This window comes from Patagioenas fasciata, chromosome 28 (genome assembly GCF_037038585.1).
Source record: "Patagioenas fasciata isolate bPatFas1 chromosome 28, bPatFas1.hap1, whole genome shotgun sequence".
In the NCBI taxonomy this organism is placed as follows: domain Eukaryota; kingdom Metazoa; phylum Chordata; class Aves; order Columbiformes; family Columbidae; genus Patagioenas; species Patagioenas fasciata.
This window is the reverse complement of record NC_092547.1, coordinates 3,375,472-3,399,335: the sequence shown is the minus strand read 5'-3', so window position 1 is coordinate 3,399,335 and position 23,864 is coordinate 3,375,472. Positions and strand designations below refer to the sequence as shown.

General features: G+C 65.7%; 3 protein-coding genes across 12 annotated transcripts; 2 read left to right on the top strand and 1 right to left on the bottom strand.

Annotated features, from left to right (window-relative positions):
• The first annotated feature begins 1,832 nt into the window (after positions 1-1,832).
• DDIT3 (DNA damage inducible transcript 3) lies at positions 1,833-3,352 on the top strand. Its single transcript, XM_065858946.2, has 4 exons — positions 1,833-1,947; positions 2,353-2,400; positions 2,539-2,703; positions 2,790-3,352. The coding sequence occupies exons 3-4, from the start codon at positions 2,563-2,565 to the stop codon at positions 3,174-3,176; spliced, it is 528 nt and encodes a 175-aa protein (XP_065715018.2). The 5' UTR covers positions 1,833-1,947; positions 2,353-2,400; positions 2,539-2,562; the 3' UTR covers positions 3,177-3,352.
• Positions 3,300-8,591, bottom strand: MARS1 (methionyl-tRNA synthetase 1). 3 transcript variants are annotated; one of them, XM_065858945.2, is made up of 22 exons: positions 8,463-8,591; positions 8,251-8,341; positions 8,111-8,189; positions 7,657-7,791; positions 7,449-7,524; positions 7,185-7,357; positions 6,970-7,082; positions 6,718-6,834; positions 6,427-6,630; positions 6,071-6,272; positions 5,886-5,960; positions 5,638-5,808; positions 5,453-5,548; positions 5,245-5,362; positions 4,813-5,026; positions 4,599-4,730; positions 4,394-4,498; positions 4,136-4,319; positions 3,953-4,024; positions 3,838-3,864; positions 3,650-3,739; positions 3,300-3,573 (listed from the first exon to the last, which is right to left on the bottom strand). In XM_065858945.2, exons 1-22 carry the CDS (start codon positions 8,563-8,565, stop codon positions 3,421-3,423), a joined length of 2,730 nt encoding a protein of 909 aa, XP_065715017.2. In that variant the 5' UTR covers positions 8,566-8,591; the 3' UTR covers positions 3,300-3,420. The 3 variants fall into 3 exon arrangements, with proteins under 3 accessions (XP_065715017.2, XP_065715016.2, XP_065715014.2); XM_065858944.2 differs by having other exon boundaries at positions 6,970-7,086; positions 7,186-7,357; XM_065858942.2 differs by having other exon boundaries at positions 6,970-7,357.
• A 1,792-nt stretch (positions 8,592-10,383) lies between these two features.
• On the top strand, positions 10,384-20,360 carry ARHGAP9 (Rho GTPase activating protein 9). 8 transcript variants are annotated; one of them, XM_071799995.1, is made up of 20 exons: positions 10,384-10,468; positions 10,759-10,863; positions 11,502-11,659; positions 11,911-12,258; positions 12,726-12,886; positions 13,617-13,814; positions 14,225-14,308; positions 14,453-14,563; positions 14,638-14,699; positions 16,086-16,173; positions 16,324-16,419; positions 16,771-16,869; positions 16,960-17,083; positions 17,167-17,280; positions 18,637-18,735; positions 18,814-18,891; positions 19,015-19,068; positions 19,142-19,276; positions 19,369-19,474; positions 19,897-20,360. In XM_071799995.1, the coding sequence occupies exons 2-20, from the start codon at positions 10,790-10,792 to the stop codon at positions 20,075-20,077; spliced, it is 2,370 nt and encodes a 789-aa protein (XP_071656096.1). In that variant the 5' UTR covers positions 10,384-10,468; positions 10,759-10,789; the 3' UTR covers positions 20,078-20,360. The 8 variants fall into 8 exon arrangements, 7 of the variants coding, with proteins under 7 accessions (XP_071656096.1, XP_065715116.2, XP_071656095.1 ...); XM_071799994.1 differs by having other exon boundaries at positions 10,409-10,468; positions 10,745-10,863; XM_065859044.2 differs by lacking the exon at positions 11,502-11,659 and having other exon boundaries at positions 10,388-10,468; positions 10,664-10,863; positions 12,132-12,258.
• The last annotated feature ends 3,504 nt before the right edge of the window (positions 20,361-23,864 follow it).

Sequence of the window (23,864 nt, the reverse complement as noted above, 5' to 3'; positions counted from 1 at the left end):
GACAGGCCAAGGACAGCATGGACAGGGGACTCCGGTACCTGTGCCTGGGCAGCAGGGGCTGGGGCGCCTTCCATGCTCCAGCACAGCGTGGCCATGGCTGCTGGCCCTGGGCATGTTGAGTGGCCACTCACGGCCACACTTGCAGGCCCCATCAGCCAGGAGGTCGGCGCAAGTCTGCCCCTGCAAGGTCAGTGTGGTTCTGCAGGGGCCAAGGAAACGGGAGCAGGGGATCAGGGGCTGCTCCTACCTGATGTTGCACTTGAAGCCGCCTCCGCTTTGCACTCCCAGAGCCAACAGGGATGCAGGTGTTCAGGGCACTGGTCATGGCTGCTCATTGTGTCCCCTCATTGCATGACATCTGCACTGGGCACTGACAGGGGGGTCACACCGGGAGTGGCAAAAGAAGAGAAGCAAGCGGGACAACAGCACTTGACAGGACCAGGGGTGCCACGGCACTGGGGGAGGACCAGGGGACCCCCGGGGTGCTAAGAGCCACAAGGCAGCAGCAGCAAGAGGAGACCTCGGGGTGCCCAGGGGCCACGGGGCAGGAGCACAGGGGTCTGAAGGTGCACAGGGGGGCAGGGCAGGGCAGGACTGGGGCAGCAGCTGCACCCCCTCCTCTTTGCCAGCCCGCCCCCTGCATCAGCCCCCATCCTTGTTAATCGTGGTGCAGGACAGAACAGTGACCGATAGAACGCCATTGAGGAGCCACAAATTAAAGGCAAAGAGCTGCTGCTGCCGGCCCTGATCCCTGGTCGGGGAGAAATAGGGGACAGCAGCACTGACGGAGACTCAGCCCAGGCTTTGCCGAGGGGGCAGCAGCTCCGCAGGGCCCTGCAGCCGGGGCAGGCTGGGCAGCACCCCAGGGATCTCCACGGCCCGTCCGGAGGAGGCATGCTGGCATTTGATCCCCCCCGTGCCCCCGGGTGTGCGGTGATGTGCAGGAGACCCTCCCCAGCGCCCCACGCACCCCCGGGAGCATTTCAGGGAGGGAACCGGCACGGAAGGGTCACTGCACCCCCAAGCCCCTAGATGAGGGGGGAACAGGACGCCAAGCGTTCCGCACCCTGGTGGGTTCACATCCCCCGAGCCGGTGCTGCGGGAGGGTTGTGCACAGGACGGGGGCTCCGCGTCCCGCTGCAGTGGGGCGGGGGATGAGCGCTGGCACCAGCCACGGGGGTGGGCACTGCCAGAGCGGCCCGTGGGGGCTGCACGGCCGGGGAGCCCACGCGGGTGCGTGTCCAGGGGGGCGGGCAAGGGGCTGTGCGCCCCGCGGGGGGAGTGAGGGGACGGGATATCCCGGGCCGCCCGCACCCTCCGGTGCTGATGGCGGCGGGGGCGGTACCGGGTCCCACGTTCCCGCCGCGCCGCAGCCCCGCCAGGAAGAGACGTGACAGTGACAGCACCGACCCCGCGCCTGCTCACGGCGCGGGGACCCGATCCCGGCGCGCCTCGCGTGGGCGAGCACGGGGAATGACCCGGCGGTGCTCTGGGAAGCGCCGGGGTCGCCCCGAGGCTCTGAGGCGGGTTGGGGCCGCCCCGAGGCTGTGGCGCGGGGGCTCCGAGGCGGGCCGGGCCGCCCCCGCCCCTGGCGCCCCCCGGGCGGTGTGAATCCCGCCGCGGGCTCTTTAAGGCGGGGCGGGGCCAGTTTCCAGCCGTTGCATCATCCGCCCGCGTGACACCCCCCCGGGGCCGCTCCAGCTCGGTGGGCGGTGACGCGCCTGACCCGCCCGCCCACTCCCATTGGCTCGCACCGCCCTGTGCGTCACGGCGCGGAGGGCGCCCGTTGGCTGCGGCCCGCGCGAGCATTGCGTCAGGCGGGGACCCTTAAAAGGGGCGCGGGCGGCGGCGCAAAGGAGAGCGGAGCAGCGGGGGACGATGCGGACGAGGATGAGCGGGAAGCAGCGTTTGGGCCGGAGCCGCGGGGAGCCGGGTCCGCCCAGGAAGGTGCGCGGGGGAACGCTGGGGAGCCGGCCCGAGCGCGGCCGGGAAGAGGCAGGCGGTGAGGGGGACGCCTGGGTCCCTGGGGAAGCGGGATATCCGCGGTGCGCCTGCCGTGCCCCGGTGCGCCTGCCGTGCCCCGGTGCGCCTGCCGTGCCCCGGTGCGCCTGCCGTGCCCCGGTGCGCCTGCCGTGCCCCGGTGCGCCTGCCGTGCCCCGGTGCGCCTGCCGTGCCCCGGTGCGCCTGCCGTGCCCCGGTGCGCCTGCCGTGCCCCGGTGCGCCTGCCGTGCCCCGGTGCGCCGCCCCGCCTCCCACCCCCGAGCCGGCGGCGCCACCGGGAGCGGGGTGGGCGCCGGGTGCCCGGCAGCCGCGCGGTGCTGGGGGGCGGAGTGTGACCCTATCCCTCCCCAGGCGTTCAGGAGGAAGTGCGTGCTTGTCGACCACCACACTTGAGAGCAGGTAAGGGGGGGTTGGTGCCCTGAGGCTGCTGGGCCCGCCCCCCGTCCCTCCCCCCGTCCCTCCCCCCATTCCTCGCGGGGAGCGAGACCCGGAGCTGAAGCTCCCGGCCCGACTCGCCCCCTCTCCACCCCCCCACAGCGCCGCATCGGCCCGGAGGTGACAATGGCAGCCGAGGGGCTGTCTGCGGGAGGATCCACCAGTGCCCTGCCTGCCTGGGACCTGGAAGCCTGGTACCAGGACTTGGAGGAGGTGCTGGCAGCAGCAGAGCCCAGCGGATCCTCCGCACCCTGGGGGGCTGAGCAGGTGAGGGGCCAGCAGTGCCCCTGGCAGGGGGGAACGGGGCAGGTGGCACCTGTCACCCGAGGCTGGCTCCTCTTCTCTCCTGGCAGGCAGAGCTGGTTCAGCTGTGGGGCACGGAGGGGGCTGGTCCGGAGGGCTGCGAGCTGGATGCTGCCTTGGCTACTGAGCTGCTGGAGCCAGCGAGTACAGCGGGCGCAGAGCCAGCGGGACCGCCAGGCTCAGCCTCCCCACCCCAGCTGGGCAGTGAGGATGAGGCAGGGGCTGCTGCAGGGCGTGGGGTGAAGAGGAAGAGGTGCAGTGCTGGGGTGGCAAACAAGGAGCTGGCCAAGCGCCAGGAGCGGGCCAACGAGCAGCGGGTGCTGGAGCTGATGGCCCACAACGAGCGGCTCCGCCAGGAGATTCGTCGCCTCAGCGCGGAGGTGGAGCGCACGCGGGCAGCCCTCATCGAGCGCATTGTGAACCTCCGCCGGGCTTAGGTGCCAATGCTGCCCTGCGGCCTGCAGGGCAGGGACTCTGCTGCCCTGTGGACCTGGGGGGCAGCCAGGAACTGGAGGGGCACTGCCCCACTGGCACAGACTGACCCATGGGGAGGGCACTGCTTTCATATGCAAGTGTATAGCTTTTGCATTTTATTACATCTATGTAACCAACAGCCAGCACAGCCTGGCCTGGTCTTGGGGTAGCACTGGGGCTGCTTCACCAGCACAGAGGAACCAGGTGCTACTTCTTCCGCTTCCCTTTGGGCACAGGGACTTCAGGGCTTTTGCCCTCAGCTAATAACAGCTGCTTCTTCAGCTCCAGGAGCTTGGCCACCTCCGTGTCAACCTCTCCCTTCTCTGCCTTGTTGGCCTTCAGCTGCCGAACATAGTTGCCCTGGGGCAGGCAGGGGCTTGATAAGGGCTTGGGCAGTCGAGGCAAGACAGAGCCAGTCCTGCCCCCCACTGCTCACCTGCTTGGCCACCTTCTCCGTCAGCTCCTGGATCAGCTGGGGGTCACCGGGAGCCCCGAGGGTTGCTGGGGCTGGATGTGTCTGCTCAGCCTGTGGAAGAACAGAAAGGTCCCAATCCCCAGGGCTGCAGCTCTGTACCGTACCCTGTCCTGCTGGAGAGGGGCAGGCTGCTGCAGCACTACAGTTACCTGGGGCTTTACGGCAACATCTTCAGTCTGGGGAAGGAGAGACAGCAAGTGAGGGACGGAAAGCAGGAGGTGCCCAAGGTAGAGGAGCCGTGGGGACAGTGCAGCCCCCGCTCACCTGTCCTCCCCCGAAGCGTTTGCGCAGGGATTCAACCTGGTCATTCTCCAGCTTCTGGAAAAGTGGGCTTACCTGGAGCCAGGGAGAAAAGTGGTCACCCCTGCAGGGCAAACACCCCCGATCCCACCCATGTGCTGCCTGGGGGAGGGGCACAGCTTGCCTCCCCCCTTCCCCAGCACCTACAGTGCCCACACAGTGCCCGGCAGGCAGCGTGCAGGTGAAGTCGTGGCTCAGGATGAAGCAGTCGGGGGGGATGCGGAGTTGTCCCTGGATGGCCAGGCTGACACTGGGCATGTAAGGCTGTAACATGATGGCCAGCATGGACGCCATGTTCACTGCCACACCCGTCACCGTGCCAGCGCGCTGCCTGTGGGGCACGAAACCGTCCGTCACTGCCACCTGCCAGCCCTACCCAACCCCCATCGTCCCACCCTTCCCTACCTGTCCTTCTCATCGCCCTTGATCCGCTTCCAGGGCTCGTTCACCTGGATGTACTGGTTGCCGTGGCGGGAGATGCTAAGGATACATCTCAGGGCATCGCGGATGCTGCGCAGGGGATAGAGAGGCTGAGTGGGGGCTGCAGGTCTCTGCCCTCCTACTCATGATAATTCAGCTCTGTGCCCATCCTGGGGTCCCAGGTACCCACCGGACTTTCTCCAGCAGCTGGTGGTACTGGCGCAGCTCCAGGGTGACACGGGCCAAAAGCCGCTTGTCATCCAGCGTCAGGACCATGTCGGGGACAACGCCACCGAAGAACTTGCACACGAACATGCCAGCTCTGGGGACAGAGGCAGGGCAGCATGAGCACAGTTTGGGGATAGAGATGGCCCCTGCCTCGCACTGCCAGGGTGTCCCAGAACCTGTTGATGAAGTTGCCCAGGTTGTTCAGCAGCTCTGAGTTGTTCTTGAGCATGAGGTCGCTCCAGGAGAAGGCGCTGTCCTGCCCTTCGGGCCGCAGGTACAGCAGGTAGAAGCGCCAGATGTCCGCAGGGATGCCCGTGTCCTTGGCCATGTCCCCAAACACTCCCACGCCCCGGCTCTTGGAAAACTTCCCATCCTCATAGTTCAGGTACTCTGGGGGGGACAAAAGAGACCCCACCATGGAGCCAAACATGGGAACAGCCTTACAATGCATGGAGACACTGGTAAAGTGTTCACAGGCTCACACTGAGCTCCAAGGGACTTCCAAGTCCAGGAGGGCTTGTGTGTGTGCAGGACAGATGGACTGTTCCCCCTGCTGAGGGAAAGCGGGGAGGTGTGGAGCCCCACAACCCCTGGTGACCCCCCAGTACCTGTAGCAATGAGGTGGTTCACCAGGGTGTAGTTGTCATCAGCACCCAGAAGTGAGCAGGGGAATATGACGCTGTGGAATGGGACGTTGTCCTTGGCCATGAAATTGTAGAGCTCAACCTGACAGGTAGGAGCAGGGGAGAACATCAGTGGGACCCTGGCATCCGGCTCTGTCCCCACCTCTGTCCTGCAGCTGCACCAGGCTCCTACCTGCTGTGGGTTCTTCCACCATCTCTCCCACTGGTCCGTGTAGTTGGCTGTAATGGACAAGTAACCGATGGGAGCATCGAACCACACGTAAAAAACCTGAGGGGAGAATGATACATGAGCAGGGGACCCCCAAGACAGGGCACCTGGGGCCAGATGCTGCAACAGAGGGGCCAGGTGGGACCCACCTTGTCCTGGAAGCCATCGAGAGGCACAGGTGTGCCCCACTTGAGGTCACGAGTGATGCAGCGGGGTTTGAGCCCGTCCCGGATCCAGGAGCGAGTGATGTAGCGTGCGTTGGCCGTCCAGTCCCCGGTGGCCCACGACTGCTCCAGCCAGGGCTCCAGGCGCTCCTCCAGCTGTGAGGGAGCACACGAGTGGTCAGTGGTGCAAGGGTGGGACGTCCCCTCCTCGCTCCCCCAGGGATGACGCTCACCTTGGGTAGGTCTAGGAAGAGGTGCTGGGTGGTTTTCACCACAGGGACGCCCCTGCAGAGCTTGCACTGCGGGTTCTGTAAGGAGGAAAAACATGGTTTAGAGGGAGCCCAGGCCACGGCTGGGGGTCCTGAGCATAGCGAGATGGGCGGGTTTTGGGGTGGTCCCCAGAGAGATCCCATCCCACCTTCAGCTCCACAGCATTTATGAGTTTGCCGCATTTATCACATTGGTCCCCCCGAGCCTCCTCGTAATTGCAGAAGGGACAGACGCCCTCTACAAAGCGGTCAGCCAGGAACCGCTGGCAGTCTTCGCATCGCAGCTGCTCCACGGTGTCCTGTAGCAGGAAACCACGGGCCAGCAGGCGCTGGAAGATGTCCTGGGCAATCCTGAGACGGGAGATGAAGAGGAGGGGAACAGCCCCCATAAGCCAGGGAACCCCGGAGCGCCACAACGCACCCTCAGCCAGGCACGCTGGGGTCCCCCAACACCCCCCCAGCACCAGTCTCCCCCTGTGAGGCCCCGGGGGACGCAGCCACTCACGTGGTCTGGTGTGGCGTGGTGGTGCGGCCGAAGTAATCGAAGGAGATGTCGAACCAGCGGTAGATGTCGGCGTGGATGGCGTTGTACTTGTTGCAGATCTCCTGAGGCGTCAGCCCCTCTTCCATCGCTTTGGTCTCAGTGGCTGTGCCGTATTCATCCGTGCCGCACACATACAGTGTGTTCCAGTTGCGCAGGCGGCAGTACCTGCAGGGAAGGGGCTGTGACACCCATGTGGGGGTTAGGGGCAGTACAGCCCCTCACAACGATCCTTTTCCCACAGCGCGGTCTCACCTGGCAAAGGTGTCAGCACTGAGCACGCAGCCAATGATGTTGCCGAGGTGGGGCACGTTGTTCACGTAGGGCAGGGCGCTGGTAATGAGGACGTTCCTCATGCCTTCCACGGGCAGCCTGCCATGGACAGAGCAGTCAGAGCAGGCACTAAGAGCAACCCTACCTGCAAACAACGTGGCGTCAGCCTGGGAGCCCTTGCCAGGCCCCTTGCAGGTCTGGGACAGCCAGCCCTGCTGTTCCCTCGGGACTCACACAGGTTTCTGCGGTTTCCAGGGCTTGGGCAGCGCTGCAACCCCGCGGGCCCAGGCATCCACAGCAGCTGTGATTTCCTCCTCCGTCAGGGCACGCTCAGAACCATCTTCTTCCTGCGGGGAAGCTGGTCCCAGTGAGGAAGGCTGGTCCCAGTGAGGGTCTGCACACCCGTCACCACCAGCCCCATGGTGGCCCATCCCTGGGCCAGGCTGCACCTCGGGCTCATTGCTGGTGGCTCTCTCCGTGGCCACGCAGGGCGGAGGATGCTTCTGCAGGTACGACTTGAACTCCAGCAGTGCTTTGGGCATCAAAACCGAGTCAGCAGCTTTCCTGCAGGCCTCCGAAAGCGTCATGTTCTGGAACCAGGTCCTTAGTGCCTGCAGCTCACCTTGGGGAGCAAGACAGAGCAAGCAGCATGATCCTCACAGCCACAGGAACACAGGGAATGCTCTCCCTTGGCACCCCTATTTCTCTCTTACTTGGCAGGCTGGTCTCATCCTGCAGGACAGGGAACAAGGCACCCCACACAACCACATCGGCCACTGACTTGGTGTCCTAGAGCACAGAAGCAGACGGGCGTTGAGGCAGCCCCGACCCATGCTCAGGGCTCTGCTTCGGGGCAGGCAGCAGCGAGCTCAGCTCTCCTGGAAGAAGGTCCCAGCTCCCCCATCCCGTGGCCCCACTCACCCCTGCAAGGTAGGCAGTGCCTCTCCTGGTCAAATTCTGCTCAATGTGGTCCAGCAGCTGCCCCAGCGCCTCCACCGCCTCCAGCCCCTTCTTGCCGTGCACCAGCTGGGCATACAGGGCAGCCGAGGCGGCCGGCTGGGGGCAGACACAGACAGAAGGGGTCAGGCAGGCTGAGCCCAGGGGCAGGGACCCCAGGGTCCCCAGTGACACTGTGAGCTGGGGGACAGGGGCAGTGGGGGGCAGAGGCACAGGCGGGAGGGAGGTGGGGAGGGGGTAGTGGTGTGTGGCATAGATGGGGGGCACTGGGAAGGATATGGGGGACACCAGGGAGGACCGGGGGTGTGCACCCCACATTACCCCCCCAATGCTGGGGAGCCATGGCCGGACCCTTGCCCACCCAAGGATCCCCAGTTTAGGATCTTTAGGGCAGTTGCCCCCTCCCTGGGGCCCCCACCTGCAGCTCAGTGGCCTCCCACTCCAGCCACTGGTTGGTGAGGTCCGTGGGCTCCTCCCCACGCGCGAGGAAGAAGAACCTGGGGGTGGAAGGAGGTTGAGCGGGGAGCGGCGGGGCCGCGCCCCCCGCCCAGTACTCACTGGCAGATGGCGTTGGGGGAGAAGAGGACGGTGCCGCTGTCCAGCTCCAGGGCGGGCACCCACGGGGGGCTCAGCGAGGCCAAGGGCCGCTCTGCGGGGGGAAGCGGCTGTCAGGCCCCACGGTCCCCGCCGACGGCTGCGGATCACCGAGGCCGCGGCTGGGGGGTCCCTGCCGGAGAGGGGAGCAGCCGCCGCCGGGGCGGCCATCTCACCTAATGGGTCACCCCAGACCAGCCGCACCGGAGCGGCGGCGGCTCCGGCAGCCGCCAGCACCTTGAGCGCGGCGGGGCCGCCCGGCGCCACCCGCAGCCGCATCGCCGCGCTGATGCAACGGGGCCGCGCCGGGAGCGCCGCCACAGCCCGCAACGCCGCGGCTCTCGCGAGAGCACCTCCCGCGCGGTCGCCATGGCGACGCCGGGGTTGCTATGGCCGCCAGGGGCCGCCGCCGCCCGCAGCGTCCTCCCCGCCCGCAGCGCCCTCCGCGCCCTCCGCGTCCTCCCCGCCCGCAGCGCCCTCCGCGCCCTCCGCGTCCTCCCCGCCCGCAGCGCCCTCCGCGCCCGCAGCGCCCTCCGCGCCCTCCGTGTCCTCCCCTCCCGCAGCGCCCTCCGCGCCCTCCGCCCGGCGGGGCCGCGCGGTCACGGGCAGCGCTGTGGCGCGGTGCCGAGGCTGCCGGCAGCACGGCGCGCCGCATCACACGGTTCCCCCACGATCCTCCTGTGTATAACGAGGGAAAGTGTGGAGTCCTGAATCTGGGCAGGAACAGCCCCAGGTTCCAGTGTAAGTTGGGGAATGACCTATTAAAGAGCAGTGTAGGGGAAAGGGACCTGGGGGTCTTGTCGTGGTTGAGATGGACAAACGACATGGACCAAGTTCTTCCAGGATGAAAGTAGTAGATGCCATTTATTACCACAAGTGCATTTTTATACAGTTTTACCAATTCATGTGTCTCTTCACTATTGATTACAAGTTACAGCAGTAACATCTCATTGGCTGATTTTGCTATCATCAGTGTTACTCTTCTACTCCCTTCTCTCTCACGGGTACATCCTTAACATCTCCGGATACTCCTTTACTCGTGGGTAGGCCTTCATATCTTCAAGGCTAATTTCTGTTCCCATGCCCTCCGTCAGGGAATCCACGGACCCACCGTAGTCCCCCACAGGGTCCTGGGGACAGCAGGGTGACCATGAGCCAGCACTGGGCCCTTGTGGCCAGGAAGCCAATGGGACCTGGGGTGGGTTAGAAGGGGGTGGTCAGTGGGTCAGAGAGGTTCTCCTGCCCCTCTGCTCTGCCCTGGGGAGACCACACCTGGAATCTTGTGTCCAGTTGTGGCCCCTCAGCTCCAGAAGGACAGGGAACTGCTGGAGAGAGTCCAGCGCAGCCACCAAGATGCTGGAGGGAGTGGAGCATCTCCCGTGTGAGGAAAGGCTGAGGGAGCTGGGGCTCTGGAGCTGGAGAAGAGGAGACTGAGGGGGGACTCATTCCTGGGGATCAATATGGAAAGGGGCAGTGTCAGGAGGATGGAGCCAGGCTCTTCTGGGTGACAACCAGTGACAGGACAAGGGGCAATGGGTGCAAACTGGAACACAGGAGGTTCCGCTTAAATATGAGCAGAAACTTGTTCCTGGTGAGGGTGGCAGAGCCTGGCCCAGGCTGCCCAGGGGGGTTGTGGAGTCTCCTTCTCTGCAGACATTCAAACCCGCCTGGTTCCTGTGGAACCTCAGCTGGGTGTTCCTGCTCCATGGGGGGGGTTGCACTGGATGAGCTTTCCAGGTCCCTTCCAACCCCCGACACTGTCACCCTGTCACTCCGTCTCATGCCTCTCCTCCAGGACGCAGACCCAGGGGTGGACCGAGGCGCCCCTGCCCGCACCGCCTCCCGGGGCCGAGGGCAGGGATTCAGGGTCCCGTTCCCCGGTCCTGAACACTCCCCAGTGCTCCCGCCAGCACCTCCCGCCCCGCCGCGGGACCCGGGCGTCCCGGTGCCCGCTCCCGCGGTCCCGCCGGGACACTGTCGCTGCCCACCCCAGGAGCCGGGAGGTCACTCCGCTCCCCGTCCCGCCCGCCGCGGGGCGCGGACCCAGGCGTCCCGTCCTGTCACATGGCGCGGGGGGTGTCCCTGCTGCCGCCGCCACGGGCGCGCCCGCCCCGCCCCCCCGGCAGGGCCTGGTGGGCGGGGAGCGCCGGGGGTCGCTGCCCTAGACCGGGGATCCGTGCAGGTACAACGGGCGGGCGCCCCTCCCAGCCCCGCCGCCGGTTCGCCGGGCCGCCCTCCCGGGGCCGCAGGAAGAGCGCAGCGGAGCTCGGTCGGGTGTCAGGAGCGGGGTGGGACGGAACAGCGCTGCGGTCCTCCCCGGGGCAATCCGATTTGCCCTTCCAATTACTCCAGTTACCCTGCCTTCTTCCCCACCCAGACCCCTGTGTGGGCAGAGCTGAAGGGTCCTTAGGTTCAAGCGGGGCCATAGGCTCTGATCCCCACACCCACGGGTGCTCAGCTGGCCGCATGCAGGCAGGACACCGAGGTTCTCCACCTGCACCCCATGGCAGCCCCCACCACCTGTGTGTCCTTGCATCAGATCCTGCCCCTTGGCCCCACAGTGCTGCTCCGGAGATGGTGAGTGCATCCCGGCCGGGGGGCAGGCTTGGGGGCTGAGCCACAGAACTGGGGGGCCCACGGGTCTGGGAGCCTGAGGCTGTAGGGCAGGGGACCAGGGGATGTGGGGTGGGGTGCTGGGGGGACCTTGGGGCAGGAACCAAGAGACTGGGAGCCATAGGACTGTAGGGCGGTGGGGTTGGGACCAGGGGCTGGGAGGGGTGCAGTGCCATGGGATGAGGACCAGAGGCCATGGGGCCATGGCCCCAATGCCATGGGATGAGGACCCGAGGCCATGGGATGAGGACCCGAGGCATGGGGCCATGGCCCCAAGGCCATGAGATGAGGACCCAAGGCCATGGGATGAGGACCCAAGGCATGGGGCCATGGCCCCAAGGCCATGGGATGAGGACCCGAGGCATGGGGCCATGGCCCCAAGGCCATGGGATGAGGACCCGAGGCATGGGGCCATGGCCCCAAGGCCATGGGATGAGGACCAGAGGCCATGGGGCCATGGACCTGAGGCCATGGGATGAGGACCCGAAGCCATGGGATGAGGACCAGAGGCCATGGGGCCATGGACCCGAGGCTGCAGCACCACCCCCAGCCCCATGCCGTGCAGCAGAAGGAAACCGCAGCCTTGCTACTTCCTGCTGCAGCAACCGCTGGGTTTCCTGCGCATCCCCAAGCCCCGGCTGCCTCAGCACTCCCAGCCCCTCTGGTCCTCCTGGTCTCCCCCGTATCCCGGGACCAGGCACTGGCTCCCCTGGCAGCAGGAACTGGGGCCACACGTGGTCTCTCCACTGCTTGTGGACAGGTTTGCTGGGGGGCATTGCCATGGGTTGGGGGGCATTGCCATATGGCCATGGGGCACATTCTATGGGCCACAGCCTGGCCACGGGGCATTGCCATGGCTAAGGGCCACAGCCTGGCCACGGGGCACAACTTTGTCTGTTGGGTCCTGGTCCTGCAGTGAGGGTCCCCACTGGCACCCATGGCGCCACTCAGCCCCATTCCACCACGGTCACAGCAGCCATGGGGCACTGACCCCCAGTCTGTGTCCTGCAGACCGTGGGGACCAGGCCGTAGTGTGCCCAGGCGCCCTGGGCGGGGTGAGGATGCTGGCGGGGCGGTGGCACCAGGGGTGGCAGTGGCGGCGCGCCAAGCCGGCCGTGGTGCTCTGTGCTCTGTACGACTACGCATACCGCGCTGAGGATGGGCGGCAGGTGGCCATGGCTGCCGGCGAGCAGCTCCTGCTGCTCCACAAGGCCAACGAGGACTGGTGGCAGGTGAGACGGGCCGGCGAGCCCCACTGGGCTCGGCCCTTCTTTGTCCCTGCTACCTATGTGGCTGAGCTGGACCCTGGTGACACTGGGAGGTGGAGCATGCGGCCCCCCAGCCAGCCTGAGGACACAGGTGAGTGGGGCAGGGGGCACAGGGCTGGTGCTGTGGGGCAGGGAGACACAGAACATTGGGAGAAAGGAGCCATGGGGCACTGAGGTGTTGGCAAGGGGTTGGGGGCATTAGGGGCATAGGATGGGCTGGGGACACCCCACTGGAGGTCCTGGGTGTGGGTCTGGGTGCACAAGGCTGGGGGAAGAACGGGGCTGCCGGACTTGGGGCACTAAGGGCACAGGATAAGGGGTCACCCTGAAGGACCCATTGGCAGCACAGGGCTTGGAGGCACCTGTGGGGGGTGATGTGGGCAAAGGGCTGGGGGTGCAGGACGTGGAAAGGGCACAATCTGCAGGCACTGGAGGACACCAGAGGTGGGGGCTGGGGCGCACTGGGGAAAATGGGGTTGGGGCCCAGGGGTGAAGGTCACTGCCCCACCTGCAGCCTGCAGCATCATTTTGGGTTGTGGGTACTGTCCTCCCACCCAGGCCTGCGACAGCATCGCTGCTCACTTGAGGACCCCCCCCAGGAGGCCGGGCCAACCCCCTCCAGCCCCGCAGGCCGCTGCACCAGCACCAGCACCGTGCCCACCCCCCCAGCCCTGCCGCGGTGCCCATCCCTGCAGGAGCCGCTGGCCAAGGGCGCCGGGGTGAGTGGGTCCTGGTGGCCCCAGAGGACACCCTGTGCCCCCCGCCTTGTTCCCTGCTGAGGCCTCACCAGCGCTCCCTGTCCCTGTGCACCCCCAGCGTTCACACCCTTCCCTCATCCCACCACCTGCACCCCCAACCTCACCCCTGCATCACCCACCTGTATCCCTCCACACCCCCAACCTCACGCCTGCATCACCCACCTGTACCCCTCTACACCCCCAACCTCACCCCTGCATCACCCCCCTGTACCCCTCTACACCCCCAAACCCACCTCCTCGCATTGCCCACCTGCACCCCCCGCACCCCAACTCCTCACCCCGCTCCACTCCCTCCGCCCCGCACCCCCTCCCTCCAACCCCGCCCTCGTTGCCGGTTCCTCGTCGCCGTGGGGCAGCAGAGGAAGCGCGGGGGGCGGTGGGGCCGCCGCCCGCAGTGGAGCCGGGGGTGCCGGGGGGTGCCGGGGGGGCCGGTGCAGCGCGGCCGCGATGGGGCCGGGGGGCCGGGGGAGCGCTGGGGGGCGCGGCCGCCGGGGGGGCGTGGGGGGCGCGAACGGCTACGGGGAAGCCATTGCAAAACCCTGATCCGCGCTGGACGGGGCGGCGGGGAAATGCGGGGGTGGGGGGCAGGGCGAGGTGGCACAGCGGGGGCTGGGGGGCAGGGCATGGGGCTGGGGCTGCGCTCTGGGCACTGTCCGTATGCCCCCCCCCCAGTTAGGATCTGTTCCCACAGGGAGACACCATGATCTACGCCAACCTCGAAGAGCTGCAGCGAGTGGGGGGCCAGGCTGAGCCCCCCTTGCCAACCAGCCCCCCCATCCAGGTGTTGGGTGCCTGGGAGCGTCACCTGGACCCCAACACCGGGCGCTGCTTCTTCCACAACCCCCAGAGCGGCGTGACCTCCTGGAAACCCCCCCGACAGCACCGGGAGGTGGGCATGGGGGGCCCTGACGGCTGGGTCTGCTCCTATTCCTCCGCGCCCCCTCCATGCCCATCAGCATTCATCCCGCTGACCCTACTCCTCGTGTCCCAACCGATGTCCCACGTCCCCCAGTGTCCACTCTGTTCCTCGTGCCTCCCCTCTTTGTCCCACGCAGTGGCCCCCGTGACTCCTCGGTTCTTCCAGGTTGTGTTCCCAATACCTTCCCACCACCCCTGTGCGCCAAGACACTGCTCCCTGTGGCCTCCCCGGTGCCCTCCGGGTCCTGGGGACACTGTCCTGCCCTTGTCCCTGGCACAGACCTGGGGGGCTGCTGCACTAATTGCTGGGGGGGGGCCCAGTCCTGGGGCTCTGGCTGTCCCATCCCTGAGGCTGATCCATGTCCCTGATGTCCCCTGCAGAGCCTGACCTACCGTGCCGAGCCCTCCAGGACCACGGAACCCTGGAGCTGCGGGGACAGGGGCAGTGGGGGGGCAGAGGCACAGGTGGGAGGGGGCTGGAGAGGGAGTGGGATGGGGTGGCATGGGGCAGGGTGTCAAGGTATAGATGGGTAACGGGGAGCACTGGGAAGGATATGGGGGACACCAGGGAGGACCTGGGGTGTGCACCCCACATTGCCCCTCCTGCAGGTGAGCCATGGCCGAATCCTTGCCCGCCCAAGGCTGGAGGATGGGGCAGCTGCCCCCCAGCCCTCCCTGGCCTCATCTGAGCCCCTGCACTGTGCCCCTGCCCTGCCCACCGTGAGTTACCAGAGGGTGCTGGGGGGCCAGGGGTGCTGGGGGGGCCGGGGGCAGCACTGACTCTGTCCTTGCAGGAGGTGCAGAGGGCCGGGCTGCTCAACAAGACCAAGATCGCTGAGGGGGGAAGGAAGCTCAGGTGGGAGCTGGGTGGGGAGGGTGCTGTGCGGGGCTGGGGACCCGAGGGGAGGTCCTGGTGCAGGGTGCTGTGTGGGGCTGGGGACCCGAGGGGAGGTCCTGGTGCAGGGTGCTGTGCGGGGCTGGGGACCCGAGGGGAGGTCCTGGTGCAGGGTGCCGTGCGGGGCTGGGGACCCGAGGGGAGGTCCTGGTGCAGGGTGCTGTGCGGGGCTGGGGACCCGAGGGGAGGTCGTGTTGCAGGGTGCTGTGCGGGGCTGGGGACCTGAGGGGAGGTCCTGGTGCAGGGTGCTGTGCGGGACTGTGGACCCGAGGGGAGGTCCTGGTGCAGGGTGCTGTGCAGGGCTGGGGACCCGAGGGGAGGTCCTGGTGCAGGGTGCTGTGCGGGACTGTGGACCCGAGGGGAGGTCCTGGTGCAGGGTGCTGTGCAGGGCTGGGGACCCGAGGGGAGGTCCTGGTGCAGGGTGCTGTGCGGGACTGTGGACCCGAGGGGAGGTCCTGGTGCAGGGTGCTGTGCAGGGCTGGGGACCCGAGGGGAGGTCCTGGTGCAGGGTGCTGTGCGGGGCTGGGGACCCGAGGGGAGGTCCTGGTGCAGGGTGCTGTGTGGGGCTGGGGACCCGAGGGGAGGTCCTGGTGCAGGGTGCCGTGCGGGGCTGGGGACCCGAGGGGAGGTCCTGGTGCAGGGTGCTGTGCGGGGCTGGGGACCCGAGGGGAGGTCCTGGTGCAGGGTGCTGTGCGGGACTGTGGACCCGAGGGGAGGTCCTGGTGCAGGGTGCTGTGCAGGGCTGGGGACCCGAGGGGAGGTCCTGGTGCAGGGTGCTGTGCGGGACTGTGGACCCGAGGGGAGGTCCTGGTGCAGGGTGCTGTGTGGGGCTGGGGACCCGAGGGGAGGTCCTGGTGCAGGGTGCCGTGCGGGGCTGGGGACCCGAGGGGAGGTCTTGGTGCAGGGTGCTGTGCAGGGCTGGGGACCCGAGGGGAGGTCCTGGTGCAGGGTGCTGTGCGGGGCTGGGGTCCTGGTCAGCGCTGTGGAGAGGTCCATATTAAAGAAGGGGGTTTCTGCTGGTGTGGGAGCCCATGCCAGGTTGGGGATGGGGTCTGCACTTGAGCAGGGGGTTTGTGCCAAGCTGGAGGGCCAGGACAGCCTGGGGGAGGGGAGTTTATACCTGGAGGGCTGTACGGGGGGGGTGGCATCCCAGCCTGGCCCCCAGCTCTTCACAGCTCCAGACAAGGCACACAAAGGTGCCTGTGGCTTTGCCACCCTGAGGGTGACAGGATGTGCCCAAAAGGTGCCCAGGGCCTGTGTGGGGCTCTGCTGGAGCAGGTGGCACCGAAGCCTGCTCCCAGCCCTGGCTGGGCAGAGCTTGGGGACCCCCTCACCTTGTGCCCTCAGGAAGAGCTGGGGGGTCTCCTGGGTGGTGCTGGCCGGGAACAGCCTCATCTTCTACAAGGAGCCCAAGGGGCCGGCACCCGCTGCCTGGGTGAGTGGGGGTGTGGGGAGGGCTGGGGCGGTGCTGAGCATTGGGGAACACGGTGGGCACGGTGGGGACAGCGAGGGGAGGGCTGTGGGGAATACACGGTGCTGTGGGACACGAGGCGGGCAGGAAACCATGGTGCCGGTGCACCCCCAGTGCCCCACCAGCACCCGCCCCGAGAGCAGCGTGGACTTGAGGGGGGCTGCCCTGGATTGGGCCCGCGAGCTCTCCAGTAAGAAGAACGTCATCCACGTGAGTGGGGTGGGACCCCGGGGGGGTGTGGGGGTGCCTAAGGTGCACAGGGGATGTGGGGCTCTCCATAGCAGTCTGGGCATCACGAGGGTCCCTCTAAATACAGCCCATAGAGAAGGGGACCCCGCAGCCCAGCACATACAGGAACCACCAAACTAGGACAAAAGGGTGCCACGTGTATACTGCCCTGGGGAGGGGGCGTAGGGACCCCCTCTTGGGCTAAGGGCGCCCACAGAAGGCTTCATTTAGGGGGGCAAGCAGGGCACCCCTGGAGTGCCTGTGTCCCCCTGGCCCCTGTGGGTGTTCCTGGGAGACCGTGCCCCCTTCCCCATGCTGCTGCCCCCCCGCCAGCTCCGCACTGTGCCGGGCAATGAGTTCCTGCTGCACTCAGACCAGGAGGCCACCATCCAGGAGTGGGCGCTGGCCATCGCAGGGGTCATCCAGCGGCTGGTGAGTGCGGGGGGACTGCAGTGGGACAGGTGTTGCCCCATGGCTGCCCCCAGCCCCCCCAGCTCCTGTCCACCCTCTCCCCGCCCCCAGGACCTGGAGAACCCCGTGGATGCCCCTGTGGGTTGGCTGCACCGGAGAGACATTTGGAACCCAGTGGAGCTCAGTGGGGACGAGGATGAGGCACTGCGGGTCACCGAGGGCGCCAGGGCTCCAGGTGGGGCTGGGGGACTAAGTGGGGACAACAGGCCTCAGGGCTGGTGGGACTGTGACCGTGCGCCGTGTCCGCTGTGCCCCCAGGTGTCCCCCACATCCCCAATGCCTCGGAGAAGCAGCGGGTGAGGAGCAAGCTCAGGCGCTTCATCGTCAAGCGGCCCTCGCTCCAGAGCCTGCAGGAGAAGGGGCTGATTCGAGGTGGGGCTCCCCTCTGCAGGACCTCCCCCCACGTCCCATCGTGCCCCTGCAATCGTCCAAAACCCACCCACGTCTTCCCTCTGCCCCCTAAGTGGGAGAGGAGGAAGATGCCCGAGTACATCATTGAACCTTAGCCGCCTGTCGCCAGTGCGTCCGTGTCCCGCTCACCCGGCATCCCTGTCTTGAATCCCGGTGTGTCCATTGGTCCCGGTGACCCTCCTGGTCCATCTCCCTCCTGATCACAGAATCCCAGAGTGTCAGGGGTCGGAAGGGCCCTGGAAAGCTCATCCAGTGCAATCCGCCCATGGGGCAGGAACACCCAGCTGAGGTTCCACAGGAAGGTGTCCAGGCGGGTTTGAATGTCTGCAGAGAAGGAGACTCCACAACCTCCCTGGGCAGCCTGGGCCAGGCTCTGCCACCCTCACCACGAACAAGTTTCTGCTCATATTTAAGTGGAACCTCCTGTGTTCCAGTTTGCACCCATTGCCCCTTGTCCTGTCACTGGTTGTCACCCAGAAGAGCCTGGCTCCATCCTCCTGACACTGCCCCTTTCCATATTGATCCCCAGGAATGAGTCCCCCCTCAGTCTCCTCTTCTCCAGCTCCAGAGCCCCAGCTCCCTCAGCCTTTCCTCACACGGGAGATGCTCCACTCCCTCCAGCATCTTGGTGGCTGCGCTGGACTCTCTCCAGCAGTTCCCTGTCCTTCTGGAGCTGAGGGGCCACAACTGGACACAAGATTCCAGGTGTGGTCTCCCCAGGGCAGAGCAGAGGGGCAGGAGAACCTCTCTGACCTACTGACCACCCCTTCTAACCCACCCCAGGTCCCATTGGCTTCCTGGCCACAAGGGCCCAGTGCTGGCTCATGGTCACCCTGCTGTCCCCAGGACCCCCAGGTCCCTTTCCCCTACACTGCTCTCTAATAGCTCATTCCCCAACTTACACTGGAACCTGCGGTTGTTCCTGCCCAGATTCAAGACTCTTGTTCTATTTCATTACATTTTTTCCCCGCCCAGCTCTCCAGCCTGTCCAGTGTCACCACTCCAGAAGGCTGTGCTGCCATCCACCGTGACCTGGACAGGCTGGAGATCCCAGTGTCTGTCCTCCCCACACCCTCCCCAGTCCCAGAGCGTCCTCCCAGTCCCTCTGTACCTCCCGGTCCCAGTGTTTCCCTCCAGTCCAGCATCCCTCCCCAGTCCCAGTGTCCTCTCCCAGTCCTGTGTCCCTGCATTCACCGCCAGCCTCGCAGCCCCCAGCATTCCCTCCAGGTCCCTGTACCCTACGCCCCAGTCTCATTTGTCCCCCACCGAGTCTCAGTGCTCCCCATCCCAGTTTGACCCAGCGCCGCGCTCTCCCAGACCAGGTGTTCGGGTGCCGCCTGGCCGCCCTGTGCCAGCGCGAGGGCAGCGCCGTGCCGCGCTTCGTCCGGCTCTGCGTGGAGGCTGTTGAGGAGAAAGGTGGGCCCTCCCTGGCCAGCATGGCCCCCCCACTGGCACGGACGTCCCCATCATGTTTCACCCCCTTGTTGTCTCCAGGCCTTGACGTTGATGGGATCTACCGGGTCAATGGGAGCCTATCTGTGATCCAGAAGCTACGCTTTACTGTGGACCGGGGTGAGGGGACCGGGGGGGACACGGGATGGTGGTGGCGGGGCGGGGACGCGGGAACTGTGTTGGAGCCCATGCCCGGGGATGGGGGAAGGTGGCTTCTTCCCCATGAGCTCTCTCATCCCACAGAGCGCGCCGTGACCTCGGATGGGCGCTACGTCTTCCCTGAGCAGCTGTCCCAAGGTCAGCGGGGGGGTGGGCAGGGCATGGCCCTGGTGGCGCTGGGCCTTGCAGGATCCCTCCCATTCGTTCCCAGAGGAGCGGCTGAACCTGGCAGACCCCGAGTGGAGTGACGTCCACGTGGTGGCTGGTGCCCTCAAGCTCTTCTTGCGGGAGCTGCCTGAGCCGCTGGTGCCCTACAGGCTCTTTGGTGCCTTCATGGATGCTCTCAGTGAGTGCCCCCCTGCAGTGCTCTCTGGGGCTGTCCCCAGGCTGTGGGTGCTGGGGTGAGACGCTGTGTCTGACCTCTGTGTCCCCCCCTAGAGCTGCCAGGCTGCCAGGAGCAGGTGAAGCGGGTGGCCGAGCTGGTGCAGAGCCTGCCCCCTGCCAACTACGCCACCCTGCGCTACCTGCTGGCTCACCTCTGCCGGTGAGGGGGGCACTCCTGGGCGGGGGGCAGGCGTGGGGCGGGCTTAGAGCTGCCCCAAAGTTGGCTGGGCTGTGGGGTAGCATGGGGTAGGTGTGGGGTGGGCTTAGAGCTGCCCCAAAACTGGATGGGCTGTGGGATGGCATGGAGTAGGTGTGGGGTGGGCTTAGAGCTGCTCCAAAGCTGGGTGGGTTGTGAGGTGGCGTGGGGTAGGTGTGGGGTGGGCTTAGAGCTGCCCCAAAGCTGGGTGGGCTGTGGGGTGGCATGGGGTAACTGCAGTGGGTGTCTGGTTGCCAAGGGGAGGGGCAGAGAGGTCTAGAGCCAGACAGAGTGATGGGAGCCTGACACATGGACCTCCGGGGTGATGGATGGAGGACCAGGGCTGTATGTGGTGCATGGGACCACCCCCCTCCGTTGATCCCCAGGGTGATGGAGCGGGCGGATGTGAACCGCATGACGTGCCACAACATCGGCATCGTGTTCGGGCCCACGCTGCTGCGGCCAGAGCGGGAGCCGGGGAGCCTGGCAGCAGACGTGGCCCAGCAGAGCCAGGCCGTGGAGCTGCTGCTGGCGCACTTCGACTGCATCTTCCCCACACCCCCCTGAGACCGGCCCCCCACAGTCAGGGACTCTGGCGGCCGGTGGCCCTTCTGACCTCGCCTGCCCTCGCTGCGCTGTGTGCCCTCGACTCTGCAGTGAACAGCACCTTGCCTGGCACCGCCAGCAACACCAGGGCTGGGGGGTCTGCGTCACCAAAAGGTGCCCACATCCCACTGCCTCCTTAGAGAGCATCATATGGCAGCCCCCAAATGGCCTTCCCCCTACCATGTCCCATACCTCTCCCCGAAACCAGTACAGTGCTGATTTATTAAATACATACCCATTGCCATCAGACTTTACCCCCAGGAAAGGCCCCGGCTGTGCTGGCACAGCCAGCGCCAGGGCAGGATCTGGCCGTGCCCGGGCTGGGGCTCTCTCTGCCGGGTTCCCACACCTGCTGCAGCCGCAGGGCTCAGGGTGGTGGGTGCCACCAAGGCTCCTGCCTGCAGGATGCAGGTCAGTGGATATGGGAGCTGTCACAGCACCTTGTCAGGGTCACCATCTCTGGGTCCCTCCAGTCACTCCTGAGTCCCTCCCAAACCTCTGGGTCCCTTGGGGCACTCCTGGGTCCCTACTGAACTCCTGTGTCCCTCCCAAACACCTGAGTCCTTCCCGAACTCCTGGGTCCCTCTCCGAACTCCTGGGTCCCTTGGGGTACTTCTGGGTCCCTCCCGAACGCCTGGGTCCCTGCCGGAACTCCTGGGTCCCTTGGGGGATTCCTGGGTCCGTTCCAAATTCCTAGGACCCTCCCGGATATCATGGGTCTTTGGGACACTCCTGGGTCTTTCCTGAACTCCTTGGTCCCTTGGGGCACACCTGGGTCCCTCCAAAACTCCTGGATCCATCCCGAACTCCTGGGTCTGTCCCAAACTCCTGGATGCCGCTTGAACTTCTGGGTCCCTTGGGGAACTCCTGGGTCCATCCCGTACTCCTGGATCCCTCGCAAGCTCCTGGGTCCCTTGGGGTACTCCTGGGTCTCTCCTGCACTCCTGGGTCTCCCTCAAACTCGTGGGTCCCGTGCGGCACTCGTGGGTCTGCCAAGAACTCCTGGGTCCCTTGGGACATGCTTGGGTCCCTTGGGGAACTCCTGGGTTCCTCCCAGAGTACTGGCTGCCTTGCAGTACTCCTGGGTCCCTCACAAACCTCTGGTTACCTTGGGGCACTCCTGGGTCCTTCCCAGACTCCTGGTTCCTTTAGGGAACTCCTGGGTCCCTCCTAAATTCCTGGGTCCCTCCTGAACTCCTGGGTACCTGGGGGCACTCCTGGGTCAGTCCCGAACTCCTGGGTGCCTCCCGAGCTTCTGGATCCCTCCCTAAACTCCTGGCTCTCTCTCAAACTCCTGGGGCCCTTGAGAAACTCCTGTGTCTGTCCCGAACTCCTGGGTACCTGCGGGCACTCCTTGGTCCTTCCCAAACTCCGGGGTCCCTTGGGGCACTCCTGGGTCCCTCCCGAACTCCGGAGTCCCTACCAAGGCCCTGAGTTCCCTGGGGCATTCCTGCGTCCCTCCGAAACTCCTGGGTCCTTGCCCGAACTCCTGGGTCCCTTGTAGCACTCCTGGGTCTATCCGCATCTCCACGGTCCCTTGGGATGCTCTTGGGTCCCTCCCTGATTACTGGGTGCCTTGGGGCACTCCTGGGTCCTTCCCGAACTCCTGGGTCTCTCCCGAATTCCTGGGTCCGAACCCCTGCATCCATCTAGAACTTCTCTGTCCCTTGGAACACTCCTGGGTCCCTTCCGAACTCCTGGGTCCCTAATGAACTCCTGGGTCCCTTGGGTCACTCCTGCGTCTATCCTCATCTCCTAGGTCCCTTTGTGTACTCTTGGGCCCCTCCCAGAGTACATGGTCCCTTGGGGCACTCCTGGGTCCCTCCCGAACCCCTGGGTTCCTTGGAAGACTCCTGGGTCCCTCTCGAGGTCCTGGGTACCTAGGCGCACTCGTGGGTCCCTCCCGAACTCCTGGGTCTATCCCCATCTCCTAGGTCCCTTGCAGCACTCCTGGGTCCCAAGGAGTGCCCCAAGGGACCAAGGAGTTCAGGAGGGACTCGGAAGTGCTCCAAGGTACCCAGGAGTTCAAGAGAGACCCAGGAGTTCAGGAGGGACGCGGGAGTGCCCCAAGAGACCCAGGAGTTCAGGAGGTACGCAGGAGTGCACCAAAGCACCAGGACTCTGGAGGGACCCAGGAATGCCCCGAGAGACCAAGAAGTTCGGGACGGACCCAGGAGTTCAGGATGAACTCAGGAGTGGCTTAAGGGACCCAGGAGTTTGGGGTGACCCAGGAGTTCGGGGATGGACCCAGGAATGCTCCAAGGGACCCAGGAGTTCAGGGAGGGACCCAGGAGTACCCCAAGGGACTCAGGAGTTCGGGAGGGACCCAGAGAGACGCAAGGGACCCAGGAGTTGGGGAGGGACTCAGGAGTGCCCCTAGGTAGCCAGGAGTTCGGGAGAGACCCAGGAGTCCCCCAAGGAACCCATGGGTTTGGGAGGGACCCAGGAGTATCCCAAGGGACTGAGTAATCTGGGAGGAACCCAAGAGTACCCCAAGGGACCTAGGAGATGGGGATAGACCCAGGAGTGCCCAAGGTTCCCAGAAATTCAGGGGGGACCCAGGAGTTTGTTAGGGACCCAGGATGCCCCAAGGGACCCAGGAGTTCGAGATGGACGCAGGGGTTCGGGAGAGACCCAGGAGTTCGGGATGGACCCAGGAGTTCGAGAAGGACTCAGGAGTGCCCCAAAGGACCCAGGAGTTTGGGACGGACCCAGGAGTACCCCAAGGGATCCAGGAGTTCAGGGCGGACCCAGGAGTTCAGGAGGGACCCAGAAGTGCCCCAAAGGACCCAGGAGTTCAAGAGGGACCCAGGAGTGCCACAAGGGACCAAAAAATTCAGGGGGGACCCAAGAGATCGGGGATGGACCCAGGAGTGCCCCAAGGTACTCAGGAGTGCCTTTAAGGATCCAGGAGTCTGGGAAGGACCAAGGAGTGTCCCAAAGGACCCAGGAGTTCGGGAGGCACCCAGGAGTGCCCCAAGGAACCGAGGAGTTTGCAGGGGAACCAGTAGTTTGGGGAGGGACCCAGGAGTTCTCTAAGGGACCAGGAGTTCAGGAGGGAGCCAAGAGTTTGGGAGTGCCCCTAGAGTGGCCGGACTCTGTGAGGGACCCAGGAATGCCCTAAGGGACCCAAAAGTTCGGGAGGGACCCAGGAGGTCAGGAAGGACCCAGGAATGCTCCAAGAGATCTAGGAGTTCAGGGAGGGACCCAGGAGTAACCCAAGGGACTCAGGAGTTCAGGACGAACCCTGGAGTTTGAGAGAGACCCAGGAGTTACCCCTTGTACCCAGTAGTTCAGGAGGGATCCAGAATTTCAGGAGGGACCCAGGGAACCTAGGGCCTTGGCATGGATCCAGGAGTTCAGGAGGGGCCCAGGAGTGCCCCAAGGGAACCAGGACTCTGGGAGGGACCCAGGAGTACCCCAAAGGACCCCGGAGTTTGGAGGGGGAACCTAGGAGATGGGATGGACCCAGGAGTACCCCAAGGCACCCAGGACTTCGGGAGAGACCCAGAAGTACCCAAGGGACCTAGTACTCTGGGCGGGACCCAGGAGTGCCCCAAGGGACCCAGGATTTAGAGACGGACCCAGGGGGTTTGGAGGGACCCAGGAGTTCAGGAGGGACGCAGGAGTACTCCAAGGGACTCAGGAGTTCAGGACGGACCCAGGAGTTTGGAGAGGGACCCAGGAGTTCAGGAATGACCCAGGAGTTCCCCAAGTCACCCAGGAGTTCGAGAGGGACCCAGGAGTG